The sequence below is a fragment of the Oryza brachyantha genome, chromosome 2 (genome assembly GCF_000231095.2).
Source record: "Oryza brachyantha chromosome 2, ObraRS2, whole genome shotgun sequence".
In the NCBI taxonomy this organism is placed as follows: domain Eukaryota; kingdom Viridiplantae; phylum Streptophyta; class Magnoliopsida; order Poales; family Poaceae; genus Oryza; species Oryza brachyantha.
In genome coordinates this window covers 26,957,680-26,969,054 of record NC_023164.2, presented here as the reverse complement: position 1 = coordinate 26,969,054, position 11,375 = coordinate 26,957,680, and the positions used below count along the sequence as shown (strand labels likewise).

General features: G+C 41.1%; 2 protein-coding genes across 3 annotated transcripts; both read right to left on the bottom strand.

Moving 5' to 3' along the window:
* Window positions 1-3: 3 nt before the first annotated feature.
* On the bottom strand, window positions 4-5,186 carry LOC102703281 (protein BTR1). The gene is made up of 8 exons (XM_006648081.3): window positions 5,069-5,186; window positions 3,214-3,452; window positions 3,031-3,131; window positions 2,574-2,767; window positions 1,966-2,090; window positions 848-973; window positions 502-563; window positions 4-413 (listed from the first exon to the last, which is right to left on the bottom strand). The coding sequence occupies exons 1-8, from the start codon at window positions 5,169-5,171 to the stop codon at window positions 326-328; spliced, it is 1,038 nt and encodes a 345-aa protein (XP_006648144.3). The 5' UTR covers window positions 5,172-5,186; the 3' UTR covers window positions 4-325.
* A 1,282-nt stretch (window positions 5,187-6,468) lies between these two features.
* On the bottom strand, window positions 6,469-10,973 carry LOC102703008 (ubiquitin carboxyl-terminal hydrolase 2). 2 transcript variants are annotated; one of them, XM_006648080.2, is made up of 6 exons: window positions 10,845-10,973; window positions 9,367-9,441; window positions 8,865-8,911; window positions 7,837-7,883; window positions 7,652-7,754; window positions 6,469-7,570 (listed from the first exon to the last, which is right to left on the bottom strand). In XM_006648080.2, the coding sequence occupies exons 2-6, from the start codon at window positions 9,395-9,397 to the stop codon at window positions 6,803-6,805; spliced, it is 996 nt and encodes a 331-aa protein (XP_006648143.1). In that variant the 5' UTR covers window positions 9,398-9,441; window positions 10,845-10,973; the 3' UTR covers window positions 6,469-6,802. The 2 variants fall into 2 exon arrangements, with proteins under 2 accessions (XP_006648143.1, XP_015689294.1); XM_015833808.1 differs by lacking the exon at window positions 10,845-10,973 and having other exon boundaries at window positions 7,652-7,749; window positions 9,367-9,411.
* Window positions 10,974-11,375: the final 402 nt, after the last annotated feature.

Here is an 11,375-nt window from a genome sequence, read left to right as displayed (position 1 = left end):
ACGGCCACCAAGAGGTCAAGGATAACCTAGGATCACAATTATCAAAACTAGGGTAGCACGCCAGTGTTGTTTGAGTTATGACAACAGCCAAACATGGTGAAATATAATCCTATTCCGAACAAAAATAAGAAATAAATAGAACAGCTGGTTGACCACTAAGTTACTAAGACTCAATCGGACTAAATAAGGAACAATAGATATCTTAAAAATTTTTTCTCAAGCTTTGCAGATACTGCTAAAACTAGAAAACACAATCTCCATCTCTCCTAATTTGGCATCAGACATTCTCCATCAGATGATGCCCCTCGTCTTCACGAGATCTTTATCACCTCTCAGAACTGGCCGACACCCTCTGCATTATCATAGACTCAGCTGCCTGAATAGCTTCAGATGTTCCGGTTATCGTCACTTTCCTGCATCATCAGCCACAGTCAATCAAGTTAGTGGTTCCGGATCATCATATAAGCATTATCCTATTTAGGTTGTGACCAAGGAAAATACCTGTCAGATGTGCCAGCTATGAAGTCACCCCTATCTGATATCTTGATCCTGGCACCACTAGCCTGCACCCACAACAAATTGCAATCTGTTTCAGTGAAAAGTGTAACATGGACATACTGGAAGAGAACCGTCAGTTTGCGGTCTCTAGATCTTTGTAGAATGACAAATGGTGATACATCTCACAAACATAGGTAACATGGTTCCCTAAGAAACTATAGAAACAGTACGTACGCGCGCGCGCACACGGAAGAATATGTGTTACAGTCATAGGAATGAGGCATTCAGCAATTGGACATCAAAGTGAAAAACTAGTTATTACTGCAGAATTCATAGCGCACGAAAGCACCTGAATGATCTCTGTAATGTTCCTTCCAGCACGTCCTACAACAGCACCAATATGTTCATCGGCAATACCAATAGTGAGCGAATCTTGGGCATCGTTGTTAGCAGGCGATCTCATAGGTGTACTGGGCTGTAAAATTTTCAATACCGAACAGTTGTTATAGTAATTTGAAGTTATCATATTTATACTTTCACTCAAATGCAAAAATACAAGAAAAATAGTCAATGATGCATGATTCGGTAGAAAACAGTACAAATTGCAGTTCTGAATTAGAATTCATAGCACTCCGATGATTTGCTTCTGATGAAAAAATATCATGCATGACACATGTGATACTTTCAATTCCTTAAAAGTTGTTCTATGATTTCCACTAACATTCCCTGCATGTACTGAAGCATATCATGGATGAACAAATGATAAACATGTAACTCATGATTAGTAATTCAAACATCACTTCATCGAACGATTCTTAGGGCCTGTTTGGGGAGCTTCTCCCAACTGCAACTTTTCCCAATAGCTGCCCTAAACGGTCCACGGCTTCTGAGAACTGTAGTTACAGATTCTAGAAAATGAACTAAGAATCCAAAAGCTGGAGAAGCTGGGTTTAGGAGCTTTTCCAGATTCTCAGAAGCTGACTACCAAGCAGCTGCTTCTCAGAATCTAAAGCTCCCCCAAACAGGCCCTTAGAAGTTCCCCCAAATGCAATATGTCAAGGTTGGTTCAAAACAGAACTATTGGACAACCACACTGTTTCATGCCATAGTTGCAGAAATCAGAGAACAGTATATCTATTATAAAACATCTAATAGTGCATGTGACTTCAAACAACTTTAATCTATTGCAGAACAAAATAAAACACACTGTGATTGGTAGCTCATACCAACACATGCATAATAATGCTGATATTGAATCCAAAAGCAAAACAGAGAACAGTATATCTATTATAGAACATCTAATAATGCAATATGACTTCAAACAACTTTAATCTAGTGCAGAACAAAATAAAACACACGGTAGATTGGTAGCTCATACCAACACATGCATAATAATGCCGATATTGAATTCAAAAGGTTTACTTTAGTGATATACAAGAAAAGAGTAAAGCACCAGCAATTACTAACCTTGTTGTTTTGGTACCTTCCTCCATACCCATTATTATTAGGTCCATAGTTGACAGGATTATTATATGGCACCTGGGGGATCATGTACCCTACAGGAACACCAGGGTAACTTGGGAAACTAAGGCCTGAATATTACAAAAGAAGGGAAATGTTTAGAGAAAATGATCATCCAGTAACTGGATGGAAAAAACAGAAGGCTCCAATGCTTGTATGGTATTCTTGGCCAAACATGTCAATGCCTGAATATTACAAAAGAAGGGAAATATTTACAGAAAATGATCATGCAGTAACTGGATGGACACACAAAACGCTCCAATGCTGGTATGATATGCCTGGCCAAGCATGTCAATGCATCCCAACATGTTCAGGAAAGCAGTCAGAAATAAATAACCATGCAGTAGATAAATGGACATTCAATTGGAAAACTCATGGCTGGTAAATGGCACGACTGACAAAACATGTCAATGCATCATAACATGTTCATTTGTTACTTGTATAATGCAATATATGAATTCCAGTAAAACTGACAAAATACAGTCTGAGAATTAAGACACCCCACAATAAGCAAGGTAGCCAATGGTAATGCTCAAATGTTGAAATTTGCTTACCTGCATATGGAAACGGGGAACTTAAATTTGGTGGGTAATGCACATCCTCCGATAACTTGCTTAATATCAAATAAATTGCACGCATCTGATGGTCCAAGGGTCCTGTGACAGTAACTAGTCTATCATGCAAACCAACAAAATTGTTATCCTGAGGTGAAATCTTAATTCCAGCATGTGAGTCTTCAATGAAAGACCTGAAAACAAAACAGGTGTCAATTCCCAGCATTCAAAGAAACATTAACCCAAGGCAAAGCAATAAAGAAAAATAACACATATGCTTGCATAATCGACAAAGGGGACCGTAATAACTTGGATGTGATTTTAAGAGAATAACCATGAACTTCCTACTCAGTTCAGATATACTTCATGGTATCCATACATTGTCACTAACTTAAGAAAACCAGCACAACGCAGATAAGAATTCAGAACCCAGAAACAATTTATCAATGAGACATACTTGATTGTTGCCCCTCCTTTACCAATGATTCCACCGCAAGAACTGTTAGGAACTACAAGCCTAACTTTAGGTCTAGCTTCAGCTTCATTGAATTCTTCCCCCTGGAAAAGTAACCAAAGAATATCAATCAGATAAAAGTAACTGGGCCCTTGATACAACTATTTGCAAAATAAAATAGTTTACCTCAGCTAAAAGCTTCTCAAGAATCAGCTCCATGGCCTTTATTACTTCATCAAACAGCCCAGAAACCATGATAATTCTGTCATTTGTACCAGGGAAAAACTCATGGCTACGTGATAACTGGATACGAGCCCCAGACTGAGACTGAAAATCATTAATGGTTGAACCACCCTTGCCAATAATACATCCTGCTGCCGTGTTAGACACCAGAAACCTCAGATGGGTTGGCTTCTCCTTGTCATCTGAGAAGGATCAATTGGGAATCAGGAATTATATAGGCAAGAAAGGAGAAAATAAAAAACTATGAAAGTAAGGAACATAATTATTTTTTTTATTTCAAATACTGCCTCTGTCCCAAAAAGACTTCATCCATCCCCATCCCACACATATCAATATATAACCAAAAAACAAAAATACCCTTCACCTTTTCAAATCCCAAAAGCCCAATGTGTTTGTCCCCAACTTTCTCAAACTTCAACAAACTTGTCCCCTCATTTTTCAAACTCCAATGCAATGATTACTCTAAAAATGAAGTCTTTGTGGGACAGGCAAAGTAGCCAAAGATGGAGTCTTTCTGGGACGGACAGAATAACATCTATGATGCATATTAAAAACAGCTAATTTTCCAACTAGGCCAGTTGACTATATGTTTTCTGTATAACTACTAGAAACTGCATCTTGGTTTCCCTAAGTATACACTTTACATGTTTGGGATATACAGTTGCATTATATATGCATGCTGGGAACAATAACAGGAGGGTTGCTGGGTTGTTGCATTATGACCAAAGTGCACATATGTTGGTATGTTCTATGATATTCTTCTTGAGCATATTAACAGATAAGTTATTATACATGACTAAGAAACAAGCATAAGGCAAGAATATATACATGAACTGAGTGGAAGCAGCAAAATCGACAGGATTGAGTTTTAATCTTTATACTCAAGCAACAATTGAAATGGTCCATCAAATTACTCCTAACTACTGAAGCATTAGAACAATCAAAGGTACAATGAGAACACTTAAGGGAAATAAGTGTCACCAAAGAAAGGAGGAAACGATTACTACAAGTTAACAAAGTAAATGGTTGTGCATATTAAAAAAATAAAAACGGTACAGGAAACTGTGAGACAGAAAATCAACATGTTGCTTACTGGGTTACTTATTTCTGAGCCGGTTCCATTGCGAAAAGTGTAAAACCTCAAATACCATCAGACCCAACCACAGAATGTTTGTCTCCTGCAGTGAACTTACGCCTAAAATTAAAAGATGAACTTAATGCCCCCCCCCCCTTGGTGCGTTTAACGGTGTTCAATTAATTGCAACAGCATTTCGTATAGCCAGATGTAACACCACTGTTATGTTTTATAAAGCTAACTGTAAATGATCACACATGCAGCCGATATTAGCCACGTCCAGCACAGCTAACTACGCCTGGCAATATTATTAACAAAGTAGTAATCCATAAAGGTATTTATGCATATGATGAACTCATCATCAGCATCTAATTGGCACAAAATCGCCCAACCAATAGACAAGTGAACAAACACCCAAGCGACAGCTGAATCGCGGATAAAACTAGGAAAACCATGGAACCGATCGTCGCATCTCTCTCTCCGCCGCACAAGGGCACGTAAACGCAGAGCAAGCAAGCCCAACCCAAAATCAAAATCAAATCGGCAGCAGTCTAGTGTAACCTACGAAACCCCGAACAGCATATTCGCCGGTGGCGCTTGGCAGATCCCGATGCCAGGTAGGATCCCGGAGGCCTAGATCTCGCGGATCCAGTCAAACCGGCGCGTCGAGGGGTCAGACAGCGAGAGGGAGAGGGAGAAATGGAGGTGCGCGGTGGGTTTTACCTTCAGAGGAGGGCGGGTGCTGTGGGGGCGGGGGGGAGGTGCGGGGGGCGCGCTTGGGGGCGGACTCCGGCGAGGAGGCGTAGGGGGAGCCCGGCGCTTCCATGGCGGCGGAGGCGGAGTGGGGATGGGGGGGAGGGAGCAGCGAGCGGAGGGGAGGGGGGGAAGCGGGGGGTAGATCGCGATGGGCCTACGCTACGCCATCGAACGAGCAACGAATCCGCCTCCCCTGCCTTCTCTCCCTCTCCCTTTTATCCCTCCCTCTTTCTCTCTCTCTACTCTATGGGCCTATCCATCCATCCATCGGCACCAACAAATACTAGTCGCGATTGGTCACGTCGCAACCGATTTTCTTTTCGTATAAACGGAGTACATACACACTATACCTGAACATGTATACGCTTGCGAGGCTAATATGTATTAAGATCAACGAATATAAAAGAATAATTAGTTATAAATGTAAACGTCCACAGGTCTAAGAGTTGCTCATGGATGCATAGGCTTAGTTCCTAATTGATCTTTTCTCTTTCTTTTTTTTTTTGGCAAAGCAATATAATTACTCTCTCCATAGATTAATCGACTGTGTCAATACGCAAATATATGAAAATGTAAGATATAATTAAATAAATTTAGCAATAAGTTAATCAGAACAAATAAATTATACTTATGCAAGTCTTTAAAATCAGACAGGGAGTGGTATTTTGTTTTCAAAACAAAATCAATCTCGTTTGGTTGAGAAAGTTTGTTTCTACGAATATCCGGTGAATTCAGTTGCATGAGTATACATAAGAAATTTCAATACAGTGGTGTTGGGTATACATCATTTTTCTTCAAATCGTGTTCAATCATTTTGGGGTGGATCGCCAATCTGAATAGGATCATAGTAACATCTGCATATAGTAAGTTACAAAATCTCCAGAAAAGCCACAAAACATTCGTGGTCCTGATGTTGGAGCAACAGATATATATGACAGTAACATCCTAGCTACAGCCTCATAGGCTGCTGCATATATACCAGATTGCTCAGCCATCATAAAAAATTATGAATCTTGACGAAACAAAAAACAAGTGTCAATACAGTATTATTCATGCCCTGTCTTTTCTGTTAACTGATCAACATAAGATGAAATCAGATGTTCTCCCCAAATAGCAGAATCACATAAACGTCAGATTGCCCACGCATATGGACTATTTCTTTAATCGGCCTAAATTTTTCTTATTTGTTTTCTTATCATGTACTCCTACAAGCCAATCCAAGCAAAAGATTTCACTCGGAAGGTCAACTCTACCATATCCAAGCTACAGCTCTCTTATGAATTGGATGCATTCACAGCATCTATCTAATTCAAGTAAGATTAGCATGTGGGCATTTCAAGACAGCATCAAGGCACAAACACTTCTCTCTTCAAAATGTATTTCTCTATTCGATAAACAATTGCCCTGACGCAAAATAAACAATGCCACCGCCCTTAAGACCCAAATGACCCCTTCTACAGTTCTATCCATCACACAAGGGCAGAAAGTCATAATAGATAATACAACACATGGAAAAAGATTGAAGAGAATGGACTCGGTTCATAAACTTAGTGATATCTCTATGCTGCCCAAGAATGTGCCGTATCAGATAGCAGAACGCATTCTCAGAGAGGGAAAATGCAACTAACCCCAGTACCCCACGAAAGTTTTCCTCAAAATGTAAACCAACGAATTTGATAGAGACAACAGCGGCACTTGGCCTCATCTGGTACTCGCGCTTGTGCTGGAAGCCTTTTGCTGCTTGGCCTTCTCCACCAATGGCTTTAGCTGCTTCTTTTCTGCCAGCATCTTGAGGAAATTGAATAGAAAGGGAATGTAGTTGTGCTTCCTCCGGATGTTCTCCGTCCTCCACTTCTTGAACTTCTCTTCTTCCATGATAATCTTCTCACTGACAGTCTCAATAGCTGATGCCACATTTACAAGTTCACTGTTTAGGGACTCTGCTGCTGAGGACTCATTCATCTCCTGCAAAAGCTGGTCTCTTCTCTTTTCCAGCTCCTCCAGCTCAGCAGTATATACATCTTTCCTATTCTTAATGATGGCCATAAGGTTAAACCTAATCTCGCTCTGTGAATAGCGCTCAATTCTTTTTTGTATAACTGGCTGCACCATCTGTAGCCAATCAAGGTCATCGGCTTCACCAGAACACTGCCCAAGGCTTATGGGCCCTTCCTTCAAGCCATCAAGCTCATAGAGGACACCTTCAAAAGGTAAATAGCTTATGAAATGGTAGACCTCATCATCCTTACCAGCAGCTTTTTGCTCATCTGAGACAAATGGCTCAGGCCTGGCAAAACTGTTGTGAGCTGTCCGGATAGAGTCACTGTTGTTAATAGCTAGGCCCTTCATGTCAGGTGCAAAAGCTCCTGTGAATTCCTTCAGATTGGATAGTTCTGGGCCTATGTCAATTTCCGGGCGGTTCATGAGAATTGACAGAATAGCTTGGGTAGCACATGCATTAGGGATGACCTGCCAATGATTGGTTTAGTTAGATCAACCGTTAAGCCCAATTCAGAAAAGAGATAGCTAAAGGAACAAAATGGAACTTACCTGGCTAGCAAAGAAAAGGTTCGGGTTTGGATCTTTGACGACAGGTCGCTCATCCTTTTCCCCAGCCATCCACTTGAATAGAAAAATTAGCCCATAAACTGGCCTATGAGAAGTGGAGAAGACCAATGCGTTAAGGCCATCCAGAGAGCAGAGACTAATGACAACAAAACATTGAATAGACTCACCGTAGTTCACTAATAGCGTCCACATCGAGAGAGTAAAGCTCTTCCACCTGTTTAAAGATATAATAGCAATGTAAAAGGCAGCTAGGAGTTGCTCCATAAACTGAAGTTAAACAGCAGTGTTTTTTTTCCTTGACAATGTCAGGTCCAAAGCCATATGCTGCAATTTTCTAGAAGTGCCTACCGCTAATAGGTTAGCACGATCTAAAAGGACAGGGCACCAAAGTGAAAGTATGTTAGATTAGCGAATATATAGCAATATGCCTAAATAAAGGTCTTTTCCTTTTGTAGCTGAGCTAACAATATTATAGATATATAATAATCCTCTGATTCCAGAGTTGTAAGGGGTGATTGTTTGGCTTTCTTATGGAAAAAACCAAATGGCATATTTGCAAAGAAAAATAATTTGTGAATACAACTTTTATATATGTATTCTTAGCGAATAAACTTTGGTGAAAAAACCCCAAAATCAACTCCAAATTTAAGGTTAAAAATTCAAATTTTGGCTTATAAGCATAAGCAGAAGCGAAAAGATGGGAGTGGTAATGTATATTCTTTTTTCCAACCCTTATTAGTTGCCCACCATATTATTCGTTTTTCCAACCTTCTTAGTTCTCCACTATATTACATTCAGAAATTATTGCTACCACACAGGTATTGTCCTACTCCACATACTTTGCAAGGGAAATGTTTTTTACAGTCAAATTGCAAAGTTTCACGGTATATGTAGTAATATGTGTACCCATAAGGCCATAAGCGTTGTTTAGTACACTCTGCTGTTCATACAGAGTTTACTTAAAAGTGAGTTCAGTCAGGTTGTGGTCAGCTTCACAACACAAGCAAATCAGATCTTCGGAAGATCAGTTTCATGTGTATTGCAGGATCAACAACAAATAGATCTAACCAAGCATTTTAGACCATCTTAGAAGTAATAACTGAAAGCCTAAGGACATAACAACAACACTTGAGTACTTGATATGAACTTCTAAAATATGTTCAGGAGAGGAAAGAAACAGGCCATGGAAGCTAACCTGCACACCTTTTACTTGCATCTCCTGGATCAACTCGGTGAAAACACCTGCAAGTCATACTACAGGTGAAACAACAGATATATTTTGTAATGGCAATGGTAGGAATGCCTGAAACATAAAAATAAGCAATCAACAATCTATGATGTACTCGGCTATTCCCAATGTATAATCAGACATGGTGGTATTTTGGTACTTCATATACAATACACATACCATGAGAAGGAACAGAAGAACCCCGAATGGATCTGAGTACAGATGATAAGTAATGAAAGAACTTTACACACCAATTAGAAACTAAGCCACAGCAAACAAATAGTAACAAAAGTACAATAATTTGCTAGGTCACTATTCCCCGCAGGGCTCAATTGATGAAGAAGCAAGACAACAATCATTGCCAATAAATAAAACACAATACTCCTACATTGGATGCACAGGAACTAGCATCCTCCGACGGACAACAGTGAACTAACAATACATAATAAACATATAAACTAAAACTCACCAGGATCAGACTCGATCGTGCACCACGACATCCTTGCAAAAACTCTGACAGATTCCGGTAATAGTGAGCAAGTTCCTGCACACAAACAGCACAGCACTCATGATGGTAACACAACAGCAAATCCCCCATCACAAGCAAAGCGCAAAACCCTAAAAAAACGAAAGGCAAGGACACAGCACAGCAAACCCTAGCCTATCAGATTCCGCTCCGCTCAAGCCGGGCCTGTTTGGTAGGGCTCCTGATTCTAGGATTCAGTGTTTCTGATTCTGATTCTCCATGAATCAGATTTAGGATAGAATCAGAATTAGTTTGGTTAGTCGTTTGGCTAGGAACAATAATCTTAGATTATAATATGAGTTTTTAAGATAAATTGTCAATATTACCTTGGGATAGCAAGAGAGTTATTTTTTAATATTTCTTTATGCGGCTTACTGTAAATTTTAATGATTATTATAAATAGCTCTTATCTCAGAGAATAAATATGTACATACAATATATCTACGTTTTATTTGGCATGGGCAATTAACAATAATCGTTTGATAAGGCAAAGAAATACTAATATAGTATTTAGTAAATAACATCACATCAAATCTGGTTTATAATGTTCTGGTAGCAGCTGATGTTGCTGCACGTGGTCTGGATGTTAAGCCGATTAAAACAGTTGTTAATTTGATACTGCAAAATAAATGGATATGCATATTCACCGAAAAGGAATAACTGGCCGTGGTTGTGATAAAGATGCAACTGCATATACTCTGATTACACAGAAGGAGGTGCTTTTGCTGGTGAATTGGTATATTGTTTGATTGCGGCAGGGCAAAACGTGCGTAATGAACTTATGGATCTGGTAATGAAGGTGGGTTTTTGCTAACCTATGCTGTTATTCATGAACGTTTTGTATTCTGTATCTTTATATGCAGAGTAAACCTGCATTCAACTTGGCAGACAGAGAATACCAGTACCGATTATACTTGCATTCAACAACAGCGTTGGCACTCCTGCCTGCAAGAAACGGCGGCGCGGACCAACTGTTCTGAGCCGGCAGCGGGGCGCGGGCAGCACAGACGTCGCCGGCGGCGCCGCGCGGGAGGGACGGGGGGCGAGCGCTCGGGACAAACCTGGCCAGCGGCGGGGCAGCGAGCGGGAGAGACGACGCCAGCCGCGGCGCGCGGTAGGCACGTCAGCGGCGGGCGAGAGATACAGCGCCGGCCGCGTCGCACGGGAGGGAGAGGGCCGGCGTCGCTCAAGGGAGACGGTGTCGGGGCGGCGGACGGGAGAGACGGCGCCGGCAGCGCCGCGCGGGAGGGAGGGAGAAGGGTCGACGGCGCTCGGGAGATGGCCGCCGGCGGCGCACACCCTTGTAAACCCTAGAGCGACACTAGAGCTCCACCGCCGCTCCCGATCCAAATCCAAGCGACACTAGACCCACCCGCAACCACAAGAATCGCAACGCCGCGAAAATCGGAAGCTTCCCTCACCTCGCAACTGCAAGGAGCGGAGGCCGCGGCGGGCAATGGGGCTGGGATTCGCGAAAAACCCTAGTTCCAGATTTTTTTTTTTTTTGTTCCCCCCGGCGCTGCTCGGCGGGTTCGTCTCGGCTCGTAGAGAGACAGCCACAGCTAATGCACGTGGCGGCGCACGGATCGGGAAGTAGGGGACCGGATAATGGGCTCGAATAGGGCTCAAGCCCACTTGGGCCCAATGCAAACGTCGCCGTTAGATATAGACGAATATTGCTTTTCTCGTAAACAAATCATTGATTGATGATATACTGCACAAGGTGCATAGGATTATAAATAAAGAAAAGAAAATGTTTTTTAATAAATCATTTGATATTTTAGCAGAAGCTGTGGTTTTATGTGATATATGGTGAAGAATAGGACGAACGACTCTGTTTTTATGTAACAGAGGTATGTAAACTGGTAAAAAAATAAATTGTTCTGAATACATTATCCATATTCAGAATTTATCTGTATTCGTGTTTTTTCTATAGTCTATGCAAACAATAC

Coding starts and splice junctions, on each gene's coding strand:
- LOC102703281 (XM_006648081.3), bottom strand. CDS start 5,171: ATGGAAGCGCCGGGCTCCCCCTACGCCTCCTCGCCGGAGTCCGCCCCC. Junction 974..1,965: donor GAAGGTACCAAAACAACAAG/GTTAGTAATTGC, acceptor AAAATTTTACAG/CCCAGTACACCTATGAGATC. Junction 414..501: donor ATAGCTGGCACATCTGACAG/GTATTTTCCTTG, acceptor CTGATGATGCAG/GAAAGTGACGATAACCGGAA.
- LOC102703008 (XM_006648080.2), bottom strand. CDS start 9,397: ATGTCGTGGTGCACGATCGAGTCTGATCCTG. Junction 8,912..9,366: donor CACGATCGAGTCTGATCCTG/GTGAGTTTTAGT, acceptor TATGACTTGCAG/GTGTTTTCACCGAGTTGATC. Junction 7,571..7,651: donor ACCTTTTCTTTGCTAGCCAG/GTAAGTTCCATT, acceptor AATCATTGGCAG/GTCATCCCTAATGCATGTGC.